Genomic DNA, 19851 nt, shown 5'->3' with positions numbered 1-19851 from the left:
TCGCGAGCTGGCTCACGAGCCAGCTCATTTTGACGTAGGAAGAAAACCCAGAGAAAGGACAAATCTAAACAAAAGGCAAACTTTTTGGAAAAAAAAAATAAAACTCCGAATCCAACTGGACTCTTAAAAAGGAAACCTAAGAAAGGACAATTCTAAACTCTAAACAAGTAAAACCAGAAAATGAAAAATCCCAATCAAAAGGAAAGATGTGCAGCGCCGCTGCATCACTAAATCCCTAACTAGTTCAGGAGACTCTTCTGTATAGCTCATGTAATGAAAACTGAAACCTGGTCTTAAAGGCCTCTTGAGGACATAAGTTACTGAAATGTAAATCTTACCCCTTTTCTGGGAATATCTCATCTCCGATCCCTGACACATGGAGATAGTAATCAGAATCCAACTCCCAGAGTGCAGGCTTCCCTTCCTGAGGTTGAAAGTAGCCCAAGAATCTGTGCACCAGTACAAGGTAACACTCAACGTCAGATAAACAACCAGGAAAGTTTTGTTGGTCATCCTATGGGCACACCATCACAGAAGCCTTCATGGAACTCTTTCACCACTGCAAAACTTGGACTAAGAAAACTATACAAGAGAGCAAAAGTAGAGTACAGGTTTATTGCATCTTGCTTCTCGCCATCAGTGTAGGTATTGCTGTAGTATCGTTTGATTGACTTGAGAAATTCCCTAGACTGCGTTGTGGCCTTCCACTTTCCCTGCCTTTCTGGGAAAACCTGTGGTACATCAAATAAAGCCAAGAATAAGTATAAAATAAGGTTTACCTGGAAAGCAAACGGTTATAATGTTTGACAAACAGTGACATTACAGTGTTATGAGCAGCTGAGCCCCCATACTGTTGGGCAAGAGCATCACCCATGCTCTGGTACATGTCCATAAGAGCAGCAGCTAGGCTACTGTCAGGGTCAATCTTAGATGAATCGGTCAAACCCATTGCCTGCAGCTGCCGGCCTAAAGCTGCCAAACCATAAGCATATTGTGCTACATTTGTGCGATCCAAACAGTCTATACAATTAGTGCGCAGAACACCACTTTGGTAACGAGGAGCCGAATCAAAATTTTCATCGTCTTTTTTGGTCTCTTGGCTAAGGTTCACATCCTTATCTCGATTAGCAAAGGAGCTCAGATTCTCATTTATACTTCCACCCCTTGAAAGTTCCCCAGAGCAAGCTCTCAGATCACGAAGAGAAGGTTCCCTGAAGAAAAGCATGGTTTCATTACAGCAGAAACAAGCATGGAGTGAGCAATAGCTCCAATGCTTAAAATAACATGGAAGAGTATGTCGAGATTATATAGACAGTCAGAATATATGCAACTAGCTGAACATATCATCACCAAGTCTCAGAACAGTGAAAGACACCTTCCAGTATTTGAATGACTAAGCCGGTAAGCCCTCTTCTTAACAATCTTAGGCTTGCCACTGTAGTAAAATCCAGTCAAATCAAGTGCTTCACTTGCTACAGCGCCCAAAACAGCCAACACGTTTGCTGACTTGCTTTAACATTAACAAACAAGTGTTATGAGGTCCAAGTTACATTGAAAGGTCAAAGAAGGACCCTGCAGCATTTTACCTCTTCGCAAACTTGTGGAAATCCCAATGGATAAACTTGAGATGCTTTTCTTCAGGAAGAATTGAATTTAAGTACCCCACTGCATTAGTAAATTCACGTCTTAACATCATTTCCCGAGGTCTTTTCTCTACTGTCTGCATATTGCCATTAAAGACTGTCAGCTGCTAACCAAGACCTTGTAAGCGTACCAATTTCACAGGTCAACATAGGACACACACATATATTAATTAAATAACCTTAATTAAATTAAGCACAATGATCGGATTCCCATATCGCTTCACCAGATCTTCGAAGTGCAGTTTGGTTGACTCGTACGTCGGATCATACCTCTGTACTGAGGTCAAACAATCCAAAAAAGTCATCATGACTCGCTCACTAGAAGCTAGAGATTGAATAAATAAGCACAGGCATTATAAAGTGGTCTACTAGCAAGAACAGAGAACATTTCTCACAGAAAATATCAGGTTTAGGACTAAATCGTGAGGCCTCTTGGGACCAGAAGAGTGGAATTGATCCTCGCATCTGCACAACAGAGCTCATTTTCCCCTTGCATGAGCCAGCTTCTTCATCAAGAACTATTTGTTCCGTTTCAACATCATTTGCAACCCTTCCTCGATCATTCACTCCTCTTTTCAAGTAACTGCCATGATATTTAATAAAAATAAAAGAAACATCAACATCAACATCGCCTTAAGAACTATGTTCACCAGAGACCAAAATTATTGAAGCCGCAAGAAGTAAGTCAGAAAAAGAGAGAATATCCATGAAATGAAGTCTAACTAGAACCAAAGCTTACCGGGTGCCTGCAAAATGTCGAGAACGTCTGGAAACCAAAGTAACGCTGAAGTCCCTTCCAAATATCGACAGTCTGATCTGGGTGCATTAGGATACACCACCCAATAATAACGAGACAAGCATTTCAAAGCAAGTTACAAAACTCTACTGTCTGGTGTTCTTTGATATGGCTATATTGTATCAGATAAAGTAAGAGAGTCGCAATTCATTTAAGCTATCTATGCTGAGGTGGACACGTGAAGCATAACCAGATACGGAGTAGACCTAAAAATACACAACATATTCTACTCATCATCACAAGAGGAGGAGGAAGACAGGACCACAAAAGTCTAAAAATACCTGCTTAAAATGCCCATGAACTAATGCTATTGTCCAAATAGAGTTGCTGCACCTCGATCGAATAGGTTGTGTCAAATATGCATTCCAGACGAATATGTTATCATAGGGCATTCCTTCCTCACCAGATGACAACACGTTTTTTTGCAAGCTCTGCATTATAGGATAAGTATAACTATAGAAGAAATCTTTTGTTAAGTCTACACTTGACAGAAGCTTCTTGTACCTGCACATTAAAGAACCTCATGGTAAAGCATAAACATACAAAATTGAGCAGGAATAAAGTTTTATTTTGAAGTTTAACATAAAGAAACATGGTATGTGAAAAGGTAAACTGCACGACACATGATATAGAAATACCTAAGCTCAGTTTTAGAAGCCGCAACATCAGATTGAACAGACACATGGGGGATGGTGATCATTTGACTTTCATCGATAGCATATATTGCATGACCACATATGCACCCAATCTGTCGCCTTCTTGTCACCAGAATCAAGTAATACGACTCCAGAAACTTAGTGCAACCTACAAGGAAATAAATTATTTGATTTAGCCCAACAGACGAAAAACCCAGAGATTTAACTGGACATACATTGTTAACCATCACCGACCAGCAATTCCATACACTTTGGCTACGAACGCCAAGCCCCCAGTGGCACGATTTCCTTCGGCAATACGCTGAAGCAAATTCTTGATTTCCTGAGGCGAATATACTACTGGATCTTCACTTATGTTAAGATCAGCCGGCTCTGAACGATCAATCTTAAGCACCCTGAAGAATCGTTTATTCCTATCACTCCCGACCAGATAAAACCTCTGCCACCAAAGTTGGACACAACCAATAAGAAACAACCTAAAAGTGACAAAACCAACCAGGAAAAGCCTCCTCTTCGTGCAAGAACAAGACTTTCAACTTTGCCGCGATTCAATTTAGGGTTTCCTAACCACCACAAATTGTTTCAAAGAGGCAAGCAGAAATGCCCAGAAGACGATCCAAAAATCCCAGTCTAGTTAAAGTGTGGCAAGCTTACCGCTCTGGTCTCGTAGAGCTTGAATTTCTCGAGAGCGTAGGAATCGGGATCGACATCCGCATCGTTGAACGGTTGAATCTTAGCGTAAGGGGGCAGGCTTGAAGTCGTGGAGATGTCCGATTTCGCCATTTCCGACCGAAGGATTCCCCGAGTAAGATTGAATTTTGCTACAGGAGAATTTCTCTGAATCTGATATCAGAGGGAGCGGGGTCTCAGGCCATCATTGGTGGGAATCCGGCCGGGAAAGGTCAGTTAGGAACCTGCACGGTCATATAATGTTTTTTTTAACCCATTTATCCTTTGTTCATAGTTTATTTTTGCCAATTTAATATTAGGGGGGGGGAGGGAGGTTATATTCGCTGAGGTTTTGGCCCTATCATTTTATTTACAGATAATTAATCTTTCCTTTATTTTGTGTAAATTAATATGTGTTTATTAGGAAACGCAGGAAGAAGAAATCAACCCAAGAGACAAATACAATGCCTGTGTCTTGAAAAATTCCGAGCAGACCCTCTAAACGTTTCCCCTTGATATAAGCCAAAAAAGCATGAAATTGGTGTGTGAAAGGGGGAGGGAGAGTCGTCCTCAGATTGGTAGTGGCGACCGAAATGACTTTGCGAGTCTGTATGAACTTACTTGACCAGAACATATTCAGCACATGTGCATGCATGTCTGTCCTCTGTTTTCCATGACTTCCTGTTTGGTTTTTTCCCTCTGCTTCACCAAATCAGAAATCGCAGAGCCGCATCCATGTTTTCCCACGAGGAAACCAACAAAGACCCTCTTCCCTATCAACATCTCTGCTGAAACATGCTTCCTCTTCACTCACCTCTAGGTCGTGCCATGAACCGTTGATCCGATTCCACCAAATCTCCCTGCATTCATGTGTTTTGTTTTTACCGTGCCATTGGGTAATACATAGATATAAACATGGGGATGTGGGTTCGTGAACTTACACAGTTATAGGTATGCCATCCACAAGTCTCGTGATTGTTTCTCATGTGCTTGTAAGCGAATCTCATGCCACAGCCATGAAAAAGGGTTGGTCCTCCTCGTGCATAGCTTTCACATGTTTCCTAAGGTTGGACACCTAAAGAAAGATATTCAATATTCAAAAACAATCCCTTGAAACTGTCACTCATTAACAGAGTTTGTAGATCTTACGTTTGAGAATGTCAATAGAACAGCCATCGAGGTCGCACTAGATTTCTTCCGGGGAATATCCTTCCTCATGGGTGCGTAGATGTCTCTTGATGTTCTTTTTCAACTGTTTCAAACCGCACAACTCGCAGTTGATGTACTGATGGCATGATCTTGCATGGGCCTTAAGGCATTCCCCGTTTGTGAAGCACTTCTTACAGCCGGGCTCTGAACAGAACAGACTGCCTCCACATAGTCCAGCTTCACCGAAGTGGTAAATGAGACATCATAAGAGAAGTAAGGTCGGGCAACATTGTGAAAAGCAAAGCATTTTCTTAGTTTTATGGCGAGAATCAGTGAAATGAAAGAACGGTCTCAGAGAGTTTAGACATGCATGCGTATTCCTTAAGATAAAGAAAAAAGGAATGTACCATGAGAATCCTCATGCTTTTGCAACTGTGATGGATACCTAAACACCTTTCCACATCCAACTTCTTTGCAGACATGCTGTTTCTGCCCATTTGCAAAGTCGTCTTTGGAAATTATCACCATCACTTTTTCCATGATAGCCCTGAATGTGTCTTTTCATATTGCTCTTCACTGAGAATTCAATGTTGCAATTCTTCACCGGACACTTGAAGAGCTTCTCTTTGTGGGTAAAGAAGATGCCTATTTAGTTGATCTGTTCTTCTAAAGCTGGCAGCGCAATCATCTATAGAACACCTAAAAGGTCTGTCTCTGCACGAAACCGAAAACCCGTCAATTTTTCCACACATCAGGAACAATATCTTATGAGCATAAATGTCAAACAAACTATTAGACATTGTCAGACCTTGCACCGTTTCCGTGATTGAGGCTTACTCGCTGGGGCTTCTCAGGAGGTCTCCCTACCTGATACTGGTCCATTACATGTTGGCTCCCATTTTGGATATCTTTCTTTGGGATCCAATGCATCACGCTATAATATCGTAGGCCTTTTGTTTAACCAATAAACCTTTTAATCCTACAAAAAGGTGAATATTTAGTTTGAAAATTATGAAAAATACTCAGAACTGAGAACATCTCTATGCCTCTCCGGTTGTGGTAGCTTTCGCAAATGGATTTCCAGAGGGATTTAGATAGGCATGATGAATAAGCTACCACTCCTTTACACAATGAGGTAAAGTATAACCGAAACAAAGTTCATTGCACAGGAAATTTATAATAAAAAAAAAAACATGATGTTTACGAACAGAATGAAAAAGGTCAATGATAACTCTACAAAATGTATGAAGATACCCAATATTGAGCAGAGAAAGCGGAAATATACCTCGAGGGAATGGCTTTGCATATGCTGCTTCAAGTGAACAGCTTTCCTGAAATTAACACCACATTGTTGGCAAGTGTTTTTTCCACTGGATCCCCCTTCATCTGCTTCATCAGCATCACTATCATCTTCCTCGCGCAATTCCATCTGAAAAAGAGCAAGAAAATATGATCAATAGCTGTTAGATAACGCATTACCCCCAAAAACGATCACCGGAGTGTCATTACTGGGATCAAGCCATCGCCAATAACATTAAAAACCACTGCTTTAGCCAACCAAATAAAAGCCATGATTCTAATTCTAACAATGGAAACAGATTTGGTCGTATAACGTACAATTCAATCGGGAAAGCAGGACACAAGGGACGAGAATCGGAAAGAGATCGAGACCTTATGATCCGACAGAATGTGACTGGTGATGACATACTTCTTGGAGTCTCCGCATCTCCGTGATCGTCACCCGTCTCCTTGGCGCTCTACAGAAAAATTAGGGTTTATATCCAGCCGGCGCTCCACACTCTACCAAGTGCACAGCTTTTCTCTGTTTCTTTCTGTAAAAACCCAATAGATATTGGGCTTTTAAGTCCACGACCCCAAGCCCACATTAAATGGAAAGGCCCAAAAATCCCTTGTGTTAAACTAATCGAATTCAATGCTAAAAAATAATATTTATTTTAAGGGAGTGACACGTGGGAGAATAAGAAACAGGTTCCGTGTGATATGGCAAATGTTCAGAATCAGATGAAAAAGGGCCCTACCTGCCTCCGTCCCCATCCAATCTACCTACCTGCTCTCAGATCTACATTTTCCCCCTTTTTTTAATCATTTTCTTCTTCCAATCATGTCACTTTGTATATATCTGTTTTTTAAAGATATATAATCCGTATTGATTTCCATGTTTTTGGGCATGTTTCGTTTCATAGATGGGTGAACACGGATTAGTTGTAATTCAGTTTTTTTAATTATTTGAAAATAGAGTGTAAATTATAAATGGAACTCCCCTGTCTCTGCTCCATCTCACCTCTGAAGCGGTAAACACGCAGATAGAGAGGAGATGGGAAGGTCGCCATGCTGCGAGAAAGCCCACATGAATAAAGGGGCGTGGACTAAGGAAGAAGACCAGCTCCTCATCGACTACATCCGCAGGCACGGCGAGGGTTGCTGGAGATCTCTTCCCAAATCCGCCGGTACATATGTATTTACACTGCTACGTATGCATGCTTCAAGTGTTCCCCTTTCTAACTGTTTGTGTTCTGCTTTGGATGGAAAACAGGGCTGCAGAGGTGTGGGAAGAGTTGCAGGCTTCGATGGATGAATTACCTGAGACCTGATCTCAAGAGAGGGAACTTCACCCACGAAGAAGACGATCTCATCATCAAGTTGCATAGCATGTTCGGTAACAAGTCAGTCTTCTCTCTCGTATATTTCCCGAGAAAGATACCAGCTTTCCCGGAAAAACTGACCTTGTTTCAAACCTCAGGTGGTCTTTGATAGCAGGAAGATTGCCGGGAAGAACTGACAACGAAATCAAGAACTACTGGAACACCCACATCAAGCGGAAGCTTCTCAGCCGTGGGATCGACCCTCAGACCCACCGTCCGATCACCGAAACCACCGCCCTATCCAAAACGACGCCGTCCCCACAAATTGACGCTCTTTTGCCCTCGGAGCTCGACTTCACCGGAGTAGATCACCAGACAGTGAAAGCAGAGCCTCTGCTGCAAGAAGAGGGTAACTACACGAGCAGCGGAACGACGTCGGCTAAGGAATACGAATGCGAACTGAACCTGGAACTGTCCATGGGGCCGACCACGTGTCACCGGCCCGAGTCAAATCGAGCGGCGAACACTGACTCAGCGGAGTCGGAGAGGCGGTGGGCCCCGGGAATGTTCGGGACGGACACGGGGGTCTGTCTATGTTGCCGGGTAGGGTTTCAAAACGAGTCCTGTCGCATTGCCAGTTTTCAGAGTTAGAAAGTAGGGAAAAGGGTTCCTTGTAATTGCTGATAGTAATGTATTGGTATTGTCGTTAGACTGTCACGAGGCATTGACATGTTCATGTATAGTGTATAATGGACGATGCGATGAAAAACAACACAGAGCTAGAAAGACACACATGGTTAGGTGTAATGAAGGCATCATGACATGCTGTTGCATCATGCAAATACGAGATGAGACGTGCCATGCAATTTTCATCACTTCGACGTCTCGATTCGTAGTTTTCAGCGGCTGCCTAACTTTCGTTATTTTCATAGTATGTTCAATATTCTCACATTACATCCCTATTCTTTTATGTTCGTCAAACAATGACTTGTGATTGGATTGTACTATATATGTGCATATGCATGCATGAGATTTCAAATGGGGTTCTTCGACTACTGATCATGCACACACGCAATAACTAAATAAATAAACATTTTACGAGTTGGTCATTTAGTTTATAACAGCTGCGATTATTTAAAATCCGCATCTACCTTCATGTTGGATCTAATACATACGACAAACATATATATATGGAATTATAAGAACATGATGAACAAACCACTTGTTCGACTTGATTATTACATAGTTAATTTCGTCGTACGTTATGGTTTATTTTAAACAAGTGAGATTAATATATGTCAAACCCTGAACACATGACGTTGCTATTTGCCAGGTAAGTTGTGTAGAAGATGGAAAGCTCAAGCAATATGCCGAGGAGAGTGACACGTGTACGGTCAGGAATGAGAGTATTCCACCATCTTAATAAAGATTTCACATTGTGCGATGGATTAGAGCATTTAATATCGTTTTCATTATCGCTCAAACTATTTTAAAACACAATCATCAACGTGGCTCTCACTGTCTTTTGGTTATTCTTCGTCCGGAGGAAAAAAAAAGGCTTTTATATATAAATTGTTTTGGAAATATTTTTATCTGATATACATTTACTAATTAATATGCTAATTCTCAATTTTAATATATATATATATATATATATGTATATAAACATTTGTCATGTAACTAATCTTGTTGGGTGCATGGGTGGTATAATTATCAATTGCTGTCGTGTCTTGTGGTAACTAACAATGTGGCACGACTGGATCGTTCATGGGATAAGGGTAGAACCTGATTGAAGAGAGCATACAGATTCAACTCCGACGTACTTTTCTATAGTTCGATGGAATTGTCCATCATCACCATCACCATCACCATCATCATGTGAACCAAACAAAAAAGAAAAGGAGAGAGAGGATATGAGGAGGTGACGTGCCAACCCCCAATTGCTGGCCTCATCATCATGCGGTGTTTTTAGTAAATAATATTATTAAATACATGGAACTTGAATCGAGGGTTATGGGCTTTCTTAGGTACAATCTCACCTAAAAGTCATTTAATATATACACATATTTCTATCCACATTATATTCCTAACACAATTTCGGTGCGTGCGAATTGGGACGGTGCTACAGTGAATTACTCTTCCTTGCCCCAAAAAACTGTTTTTAGATTCCAACCAAGTTTCTAAAAAAAAAGGTGCGTTCCTTCCCATAATATAACATTAATGGGCTGTTTTCGCGTTACATATATGTATATAAAAATATCATTTGAACTTGTCGGGAATTTAAGTTTCTCTAGTGAAACCAGAGTTTGGAATCGAAGGAGAGTGACAGATGGAAAGATGGAAGCAGCATGTGAGATGTTGGGAGGTAGGTAATCAACCGATTAGTTACAAAAGGATTGTACAACCTATAATATTGGACGGAGCAATTAATGGTATTTTGCAAGTTAACAAGAGAGAGCCATGTGCACATGCATTTAATACACATTGCAAAAGAGGGTTATGCATGTATCTAAACAGTCCAAAACAATTTTGACTTCTTCCCATGGAGCCGAACATTATTAGTATTCATATGTTATAGCCGAGCCGGCCCGTCCAGTAAGTCATTTTTGCAGCCGCAGAAGAGAATTCGGGCTTTGGTCCGGTCCTTTCCAGATCCCAATGAAACAGGACATGAACCGAGAGCTACGTAAAAATCACTGCCTCGAATGGCCTACAAAAGAGTCTGGAGTCTACCAAAAGAAGACACTCTGTTTCATTCAACAACGAATATCAAGCAGGCGGTGTGTTCAGCAGTCAGGTAGGGAGTGAGAAGAGTTGAAGGGAGAAAACGTTGCTGCCGATTCGCTGCAATGGAGAGGACGAAACCGATGGCTCGACGACCCAACATGTAGTGATGCATTGCTGTACGGCGACATGTATCTTGAGTTTGGCGACATGTACCATCTCTGTGACGGGGATGGCGAAGCTTGTTGCCTCAGATCCGCAGAACTCCGGCTCATATTTATAGGAGGAGACCTGCCGTGAGGGGATGACCTGAATGAATGTTGGATATAGGATGAGCTTACGCGAGCCGGCGAGAATGCAACCGAGGAGGGCAGTGATCCGATGGGAGGACCGATGTGCAGCCCAGACGACGTTATAAACGATGACGAGTGAAAGGACGACCCGGCAGATGAAAGCAGAGGTGTGCTCTCTGAAGCCGGTGGCTCTCCTGTACTCGTTCTTGCATCTCGTTTGCAAACTGGGCAGAAGGTTCTCCACGATGTCAGCCATGAATCGACGCACAAGGCGTGAAACTCTGTGAGAGAAAGAATGAACACTGAATTCGTTAGTACTTGTTAACAATTCAGGCAGGATTAGTTAGCAAAATTCATCTACTCACTGTGACGGCACGGTAGAACCCTGAGCTTGTCCCCAATGTTGTAGTCCTCGAGGCAGATGGCGCAAGAGGTGGCAGTAGTGTTGTCTTCATGTACGGAAGTAAATATAAGACTGGGCATTGCTTTAACCAAGCGACGGCTCATCCCGTGGAACTCACGGACACGGGGGGAACGGCGCCTTATACGATGCCTTCGGACGAAGAAACAAGTGGCCAGTACAGCAGAAATGGCGAGAAGCGAGATGAAGGAGATAGCCATTATCGACCAGGCTGAGTTCTCGAAACTAGGGATCAACCAGACTTTTGTATCGGGTAAACCAGCATACTTCTTAAGCGTTTCTCCAGAGGTCTTGGTCACAAAAACCGCGTATATGTTTATACCACCAGAGTTACCTGCCACTGATATCTCAAAGCCTTTCAGCGAAAATGGTAATCCAAGAAGCAGGCATGATAAACAAAACGAGGAGGAGGAAGATAGAATTACTTGGCACCAAGACGCCACTGCCTTGGCTGTCATAAACAATGGCGGCTTTGAAACCGGCTCTCTGTGCCTTTCTGACTTTATCCTCAAAGCTGCAGCCTCCTCTTATGATCAACGCAAAAGGGGAAGTGCCATTTGAGCTATGCTCGTCCGGTTTATTGCTCAGATCCTTGCACGCATCCAGAGGCTCGGCCACGTAAAGTACTCCCATTTCTCCCGACGCCTTGATCGGCCGAGCTACAACAACAGCATTTTCATCATCATCTACCGAGCGTATTGGCCATCGTGACAGATTCAAAGTTTCTTCCTTTTCCAACGCATACATGAATTAGCTTCGAATGATGCCTTTTTCCATCAAATTCAGCAAATTTAAAACCATTTGAATTGAACCGAGACAAGAGCAAAATTTTCCGGAATAAACGATCGAATACCTCAAGTGTCATATCTCCCCATAATACCCATAAACTATGCCATGGATGATACAGAGCTCAATACTTGAGAGATGGAAAATCGAATATTTGTAAGGCTAATAACAACAGAAGAAACTCACCGAAATTAGCTTCGATGTCGTCGAAAGAGCGAGTGATGCTGCTCCCAATCAAAACAACTTTGCCTGAAACTACACAAGAAAGAGCGAAAACATGTAATAGTAGGAGGGCCAGAGCACGATTCATCGTCGCTTTCTTCCCAAATCGAACAAGAATCAAGTTTAACTTCGGCAATTGGCGGTTAAGCTTGTCGGACAATAGACACGTCCGCTTCCATTTAGATCGAAAGTTTCAAAATTCAACAGAAAGAAACAAATCCAACCCAGATCTTCAAGTCCTTGAATATGGAAATGGGTATTCGAAATCAGGGTTTTTTTCGCAGAATATTAGGGTTCTCCAACCAAATTCGGAGAGCGAAAGAGAGAGAAAAACAGAGAGATAAGGAACGGAAATGGGGAACCAAAAACAAAATTTGTAAGCTGTGTTTACGAAGATGATCTCGGATCTTATCTGGATTTCTCCGGATCGAGCTGTTGGGTGATTGTCATCATCATCGGTATAATTATATAATAAAATTATGTTATACAGTATTATTCGCATCAATCGCGTGATTCGGATTAAAGCACAAAAAAACCCTCGTAAATCTGATGAGCTCATGGTTTTGTGAATCATTGGTTTGGTCCAACCACTATTCTCAGTTGCCAAGTGGTTTTGTTGATCTGATTGTTTTATTGGGTAACTCTTATAAATATATATATATATATATATATATATCTCAGATATTTCCTGACAATGATGTAATACTTCAAGAATTTTTTCCATCCATCCGAAATCTATAATCATCGGCAGCAAAAATATTATTATCATTATTTTTCATTTTATGTTTTCGGCTTAACTAGCCGGTTATAAACATGAAATGTATAGATATATATCAATTTAATTAAATTTTTTTTACCAATGTGTATATATATATATATATTCTGAAATCGGCATCTTATAGTTTCGGGCTTTTAAAACAGCATACACTAAGCCCATTCTGTGATGTTCCTATTAGATATGGGCTTACTAACTAAACGACAATGGCCCAATAAAATTTCATAATTTGGACTACATCGACCAACTTTTCGACGTCCGGGCCGTGATGCCAGAACTCCAATTTCCTCCATTTCTTCACTTAGAAATGAATATTATAAGTTATAACCAATATATATGTGTTTGTTTATTTATTTATTTTACAGTGAACAAGGAAATTGTATTACCATCAAATTTTCGTAGCTAATAATGTCGTATTATGAATTTTATACAATTCGGAAAAAGTGATTAACAAAATTTAATACAATATTCAATATTTTTCGATCAAATTTGGCGATGCAATTACATTATATATATATATATATATATACACATTAATTGTTACAACGACTTTACCGTTAGTTTCATAAATCGAACACCAATTTATGGTTGAAACCAGAACTTTCTAAAATTTCTCCTTTTTTCTTTGAATTCAACTTTACATGTGTTTGCTCGTTTAGTTGGATTTATAACTCATTTGCTATAATTTTAAATCTTGAACACGTTTTTATATACTACTTTTACTTTCTTTCTTTATGGTTGAGAAGATAAGTTTTCGGCTTAACATGTACTGTTTTATTTATTGAACGTATAAATAATTTGGTATGATATTAAATATTTTACACGTTTTTCTGTAGTATTTTTCCTAACTGTTTTCTTTTTATGGTCGAGAAGAGAAGTTTTTGAAATATCTCTGTTTTGTTTTCTTTTATTTCAGCTGTACACGTGTTTATTTATTTATTTAGATGTATAACTCATAGTCTTGTCCGGGTTTTTAATACTTTTTATATATTACTTTAACTAACTTTGTATTCACTTTTTTTCCAGGTAACACGTACCACTGTTAAAATGCCAATTATGATTTTCTGAAATATTTGTATAATGTGAAATAGTAAAGTCCATACTGACACTGTGGGTCCAAAAGGATGGTCTAAGAGGAGAGGGGTGGTGAGTTGGCTATCACAAGGTGGAGATGATCGACACGTGTCACCGCTTGAGGGCCCACTTAAAAAGCCCTGAAATCTTCAAACTTGATCTCAGTTGTGTTCTGTCTCTCTGACAGTCCAATCTTCCATAGCGGAGACAGGTTGACTTTCCGAGGTCACACAGTCAACGTTATGAGGGACGGTCTCCGAAAACGGTGTCGTTATGGCCCCGGAACGCACCGCCGCAATGTTCCATGACTTGCGTTTCTCCTAAACGCACCTCTCCCTGCACATCTAATCTTTCTCCTAATCTTATATTATATATAGGTTAAATTAATACAAATTAATCAATGTCATGATCGTAAGATCTTACTCGGACAGCGATGCATATGTTCCGTACATGACATACATGCATTATCTATGTTGTACATCGTCATTTCATTTGTCGTTTTGATTTTGTTAATGGGGAAACAAATGTGCAAAATTAACAATTTCAGATGAAGAAACGTGTTGTCTTTCAGGTGGGCCTGTGGATGTTATAATGCTTTTATACTAAGACACGATGATCAATGTCTAGTTGGTCAGATCCTCTCTCTTGCTCGGAGACTCTCTCTCCACATTCATGTCGTTGGGACATGAGAGAATGGGCCCCCTAAAGAAGAGTGAGCCCAAGAGAAAATAAATAATGGAGAAGAGGAAAGAAAGGGCATATTTCTCCGGCCGCAGCCAGCTGGCGTTCTGCGTTTGCCACGTGTTATACTTTTCCATGTTGCCATTCCCAAGTTGATCCCCCATTCCCTCCGTATCTATATATACACCCCCCCAGCATCTCCTCCGCTGCACCTCTTCGAATTTATTTCTGGGTTTAACCGAGGACGTAACAACAGGCGACGAATAGAAAGAGGAGAGACTTTAATAATGGCAGGTATTGACGGAGAGGAAAATCAGAGGGATACGTGCATTATTCATTGTCAAGATCCTTCTTTATCACCATCTTTCCCCATCAGCCTCAAGGTAAAACAAACAAACACCCAAAATTTTCCTTTCTTGTATGCCGTTTCTTCAGTAACACACACACACACACACACATATTAGCAGCAGTATTTCTGTACCTGACTCATCCCCTGTGCTTTTTAGTTCATCGACGTGTCCTACAAGGTGAAGATCCATGACAGTGGCGGCTACTCTGCCGGCCTCAAGCGCCTTCTTGGAATGGGATCCACGGCTACGGTTGAGGAGCGAACCATCCTCAGCGGCGTCACCGGCATGGTTTCTCCCGGAGAGATCCTCGCCGTTCTTGGACCCTCTGGGAGCGGCAAATCGACGCTCCTCAACGCCGTCGCTGGGAGACTCCGCGGACCAGGTCTCACCGGCAAAATCCTCGCCAACGACAGAAAACTCACCAGGCAGATCATAAAACGCACTGGATTCGTCGCCCAGGACGACCTTCTCTACACTCACCTCACCGTCCGTGAAACCCTAGTTTTCTGCTCCTTGCTCCGGCTCCCGAGAACCCTAACCAGAGCCGAGAAGGTTAGAACAGCGGAGTCGGTGATATCAGAGCTTGGCCTGACGAAATGCGAGAACACCGTCGTCGGAAACAGCTTCATCAGGGGAATTTCCGGCGGAGAGAGGAAGCGGGTGAGCATCGCGCACGAGCTGCTCGTGAATCCGAGCCTCCTTGTCCTGGACGAGCCCACGTCAGGGCTGGACGCCACGGCGGCTCACAGGCTGGTGCAGACGCTGGTGACGGTGGCTCACGGGAAGGGGAAGGCGGTGGTGACGTCGGTGCATCAGCCGTCGAGCCGCGTGTTTCAGATGTTCGACTCGGTGCTTCTTCTTAGCGAAGGGCGGTGCTTGTACTTCGGCACGGGCGGAGACGCCGTCTCCTACTTCGAGACCGTCGGCTTCTCGCCGGTGTTTCCAATGAACCCGGCGGACTTCCTCCTCGACCTTGCCAACGGTACGTACCCGAATTCAGCTCAGGTCGCGTGTTTAACAATTCTTTCCTTTGTTGTTTGAATCTGTTTCATGATTCTATCTCAATTAGATATATGTACATGGATTGTGGGGATACGTGTTATTATTTCCTCTGAGTGTGATATATGCCACGAGTTTTGGTCTCACCTTTGACAATGGCATATAATATGATTTATTCAGAAAATATTCCACACTGACAGAAGACCTTATAATATAGTGTATAGTATTTGATAAGAGGTTCACTGACTTGTCCCACCAGATAATAACTATGAACTAGCTAGGTCTCTTGAATAAGTAGAATTCTTCAAATCTTTCGCATATATAATTTTTGAAAGTTCATTTATAGGTTAGAGAAAAACATAACAAACACAAAGGACACCGCGAATAGAATATCAAAACGGGGAATGACTGACCACACACAAACTTGTAAACAAAAATCCAAAATTATTACATAGATTAAACTCCAAAAATCTAAACTAGGGTATTGGAATTTGTAAAATGAGGATAATATCTAGGAAGTCAACATGTGTCGTGGATGTTAGAAGGTGACGTAAGGTCTCTACCATCGAAGGGAAAGTGCTTTCTGTTTCCTCTTTATCCAACTTTTTCAAGTGTTTTTTTTTTTTAATATTCTGTGTGTCTGCATTTCCATGTTTCCTCATACATATAACCATACTTCATTAATTATAACCACCTCTTCCGTAGAATTTCCTGATATCCATACAGCATAGAATATTCTCTATTATTGTCACAACATTGTTTTCGGGGCCAAGAGCGTCATAGTTGTGCTCTTCGTTTATCGGAAACAAAACCCAATTACGGTAAGTGTGTTTTGACGTTTAGGCCATGTAGAGTGGGCCATAACTCCGACGAGTTTCTTCTGGTGGGTGTTGTCATTTCACCATGGGAGGTTTTGGAGACTTCGGTTAATTTTGTTATGAAAATTCATTTTGCATTTTGGGGCATCTACCGCATCTATACACATACCAGATTTGATGTTTTAGGAACCATGGGCCATGTATACCATGACAAAAAAAACAACACCATCATTACTCTACCTATACCATATGCATGAATATCCATGAAAAGTCAATTACATCTCTAGAAATGTATCATTTGTGCATAAATGCATACAGCGTGGTTCCCCGTCTTGGCATTCTAATCACTCCTCTCTAGTTTTTTCATAGCAAGAGACATCAAAATATCATATAGTATGTGTAGTCTCGCTCTTGAGTGATAGGTCAAATTAAGGTGGTAGCTAGTATCAGTATTTTGCTTATGCCATGTTAGGCCTCTTGTGTAAAAAGTGATATTACATCAATTCCATTTCTTTAAGAAACTTCTCGGCCGTACGTGGTTATCAATATGCATATTAATTACTTGCATGTAATTATGTACTGTAGTCTGTAGATAATGTGCTTATATATATATACACACATATATATACATATGTGTGTGTGCGCGCGCGCGGCCGCACATGGTAGAAGATTTGGTGACGACCCTGGTAGCGTAAGAGAGCATTAAAGAAGGCACTTAGAATTTGTTCGTAGGAGCACCATCGCATATCTAAATTTGGATATTTCATCATCGGGGCATTAAGTTTTCTGTCCCCACACGCCCTCTGTGCTCCCCCATCGATCTTGATTTTATTATTAACCCGAAGAAAAAAAAAAGTTTGTTCAATTGACCGACCAGGCTCATGACCACCCTTTTTCCAGTGCATTACAAAGCATATGTGATGTTTTCCCCTGCAATGTCCGTATACATGGTTTTTTCTTTCTTTGTTTCCCAAAAACATGGAATTTTCAATGCTTCTGGTTTCATTTATGGCAGTTTTGATGTGATTCGGTGCTATACAAAGCACTATAGATGTTATTTTGGGTAATTTATGTTGACGTGTTGTTAGGGACATGGAACAAGTTAGCGTACGTTTGTGTCAAAGCCCCTTTGAGTCACTCGCCTAGATGGGTCGATGTGATTGGAACAGTATCACCCACTTGCCGAAATTATTCAACCATCGCACTTGTTGAGCCCCTTTGTATTGTTCATCCATTGACCCCTCTTGATATCTTGTCTTAGAAATAGTTAATATTCTCGTATTTTATTTTAATAATCCACTCTTTTCATGTTTCTTTTCTGTTCTGTTTTAGAATTAAGAAAGAAACTGAGGCAAAACCATAGTGCCGACCCTCTGCTTTCGTGGTGGATTCTCACATCTGGCCACCTTGGCTTGTCAGCATTATCGCTAATTTGGTTGATTAATATCGACTAATTAAAAAGAACGAACTGTAGACTTATTAAAGTGGGATCCATCAATTCTAAGATCTTAATTAGTTTGTCTGGTCTGTTCGATGAAGGTGATTGGTGGGCTTGCTGGTCCGCTGTTTGTTTGGTACGATGGCACATTTAGTTGTCTTCGGGTCCTTTTTTTTTCTAAATAAAAATAGCATAAAAAAATTTAACAGATTGGCTGCTTCGCTCCTACCTTTTGGATTATTGGTGGTCGTGGTAAAAAATATTACTTGACTTGGTGCTTTGTGGACAAGTACCCAAGTGAGTGCATTTGGTCACCAGAGAGGATAAGATTATTATTTGACATATTTTTGGGCAATTTCTTAAAAAAAATATGATACTGACAACTTGAAGTTCATGTTTTTTTTTTTATTTTAATTTTGGTAACAAACATAGGGCGGGTTTATGATTGTGAAAGATGGTTATAAACTATGCAGGAATTTGTGAGGTGGATGGGGAGGGGCCGAACGTGAGGCAAACCCTAGTCACCGCATACGATACTCTTATGGCTCCAGAGGCTAAGAGGAGCATTGAAGCAGCCGTGGCATTGGCTCATGAAAACCCGGGCTTTATCACGGGGAAAGAGCGGCGACTAAACCTTGGTAAATGGTTCAGCCAACTCTCCATTCTCCTCCACAGACTCTTCAGAGAACGCCGCCACGATTCCTTTGACGGCCTTCGCGTCTTCCAAGTTGCCGCTGCTTCTCTTCTCTCCGGCATCATGTGGTGGCACTCTGATTACCGCCATTTACACGTACGTTTTTCCTTATCTAATGGCTATATATATTCTAATTATATATCCCACTAATAATGTAACTGCAGGACCGCCTCGGGCTTCTCTTCTTCATCACCATCTTCTGGGGGGTACTTCCGTCCGTCAACGCTGCATTCATATTCCCTCAAGAACGCGCCATTTTCTCTCGAGAACGCGCTTCTGGGATGTACACTCTCTCTCCCTACTTCATGGCTCACATCCTCGGATCGCTATCCATGGAGCTCGTCCTCCCCATGGCTTTCTTAACGCTAACTTACTGGATGGTTGATCTCAAACACGGTCTTTCAGCCTTTCTCCTGACCCTCGCAGTACTCTTGCTGTACGTCGTGGCCTCACAGGGCCTCGGCCTCTTGTTTGGTGCAGCGATCATGGACGCAAAAAAGGCCTCCACGATCGTGACGGTGACGATGTTAGCGTTCGTTCTGATCGGCGGTTACTACGTTCACAAGGTGCCTGCGTGCATGGTGTGGATGAAGTACGTGTCCACGACGTTCTACAGTTACCGCCTCCTGATCGACGTGCAATACGGACGCGGCGACGAGATCTTTAAGGCCATCGGGTGCTGGTCAGAGGGTCGCCGGAGATTCGACGGACAGTGCCGATTCGTGGAGGATGAGGTGGTCGCAGATATTGGGCCGTGGAAGAGTGTCGGTGTTTTGTTGTTGATGATTGCTGGATACAGAGTATTGGCGTACTTGGCTTTGAAGCGGATCAAACATTAATTAAATATATGAACGTAACAACCTAAATTTTGATTTATCACTACTTATTGACATACACACATTCAGTCATTCGGATGTATTTTGTATACAAGACAAAATCATTCAGATTCTATATGCTCTGTTTGTCCATGTCTGGTTGATTTGAATTAAAGGTAAGGTATAACATTTTCTGTTCTGATTCACTTTTTTTTTAAAAAAAAAAAATCTGAAATTAGCAAAAA

At 41.5% G+C, this 19851-nt stretch overlaps 4 protein-coding genes and 1 pseudogene across 4 annotated transcripts in view; 2 read left to right on the top strand and 3 right to left on the bottom strand.

Moving 5' to 3' along the window:
• Positions 1 to 3899, bottom strand: part of LOC104810575 (phosphoinositide phosphatase SAC1) — a 6099-nt gene extending 2200 nt beyond the window's left edge. The window contains exons 1-12 of the mRNA XM_010536925.2: positions 3750 to 3899; positions 3330 to 3534; positions 3078 to 3243; positions 2721 to 2943; positions 2383 to 2459; positions 2039 to 2226; positions 1823 to 1920; positions 1587 to 1720; positions 1376 to 1510; positions 824 to 1211; positions 610 to 731; positions 339 to 449 (exon numbers count right to left, since the gene is read on the bottom strand). Of these exons, the coding sequence (XP_010535227.1) occupies positions 339 to 449; positions 610 to 731; positions 824 to 1211; positions 1376 to 1510; positions 1587 to 1720; positions 1823 to 1920; positions 2039 to 2226; positions 2383 to 2459; positions 2721 to 2943; positions 3078 to 3243; positions 3330 to 3534; positions 3750 to 3878 (1976 nt within the window). The 5' untranslated portion in view covers positions 3879 to 3899. The remainder of the gene's footprint in view (positions 1 to 338; positions 450 to 609; positions 732 to 823; positions 1212 to 1375; positions 1511 to 1586; positions 1721 to 1822; positions 1921 to 2038; positions 2227 to 2382; positions 2460 to 2720; positions 2944 to 3077; positions 3244 to 3329; positions 3535 to 3749) is intronic.
• A 486-nt stretch (positions 3900 to 4385) lies between these two features.
• LOC104810584 lies at positions 4386 to 5472 on the bottom strand (annotated as a pseudogene).
• A 1549-nt stretch (positions 5473 to 7021) lies between these two features.
• On the top strand, positions 7022 to 8391 carry LOC104810566 (transcription factor MYB3). The gene is made up of 3 exons (XM_010536917.1): positions 7022 to 7381; positions 7468 to 7597; positions 7675 to 8391. Exons 1-3 carry the CDS (start codon positions 7249 to 7251, stop codon positions 8165 to 8167), a joined length of 756 nt encoding a protein of 251 aa, XP_010535219.1. The 5' UTR covers positions 7022 to 7248; the 3' UTR covers positions 8168 to 8391.
• A 1784-nt stretch (positions 8392 to 10175) lies between these two features.
• Positions 10176 to 12446, bottom strand: LOC104810561 (receptor homology region, transmembrane domain- and RING domain-containing protein 2-like). Its single transcript, XM_010536911.2, has 4 exons — positions 11927 to 12446; positions 11380 to 11613; positions 10899 to 11294; positions 10176 to 10814 (listed from the first exon to the last, which is right to left on the bottom strand). Exons 1-4 carry the CDS (start codon positions 12048 to 12050, stop codon positions 10303 to 10305), a joined length of 1266 nt encoding a protein of 421 aa, XP_010535213.1. The 5' UTR covers positions 12051 to 12446; the 3' UTR covers positions 10176 to 10302.
• Positions 12447 to 14701: 2255 nt separating this feature from the next.
• LOC104810557 (ABC transporter G family member 25-like) lies at positions 14702 to 19802 on the top strand. Its single transcript, XM_010536904.2, has 4 exons — positions 14702 to 14875; positions 14999 to 15824; positions 18571 to 18887; positions 18956 to 19802. The coding sequence occupies exons 1-4, from the start codon at positions 14780 to 14782 to the stop codon at positions 19628 to 19630; spliced, it is 1914 nt and encodes a 637-aa protein (XP_010535206.1). The 5' UTR covers positions 14702 to 14779; the 3' UTR covers positions 19631 to 19802.
• The last annotated feature ends 49 nt before the right edge of the window (positions 19803 to 19851 follow it).

This window comes from Tarenaya hassleriana, unplaced genomic scaffold (genome assembly GCF_000463585.1).
Source record: "Tarenaya hassleriana unplaced genomic scaffold, ASM46358v1 Cleome1, whole genome shotgun sequence".
In the NCBI taxonomy this organism is placed as follows: Eukaryota; Viridiplantae; Streptophyta; class Magnoliopsida; order Brassicales; family Cleomaceae; genus Tarenaya; species Tarenaya hassleriana.
Note: the sequence above shows the minus strand (reverse complement) of the source record. Positions and strands in the feature narration are given on the sequence as shown.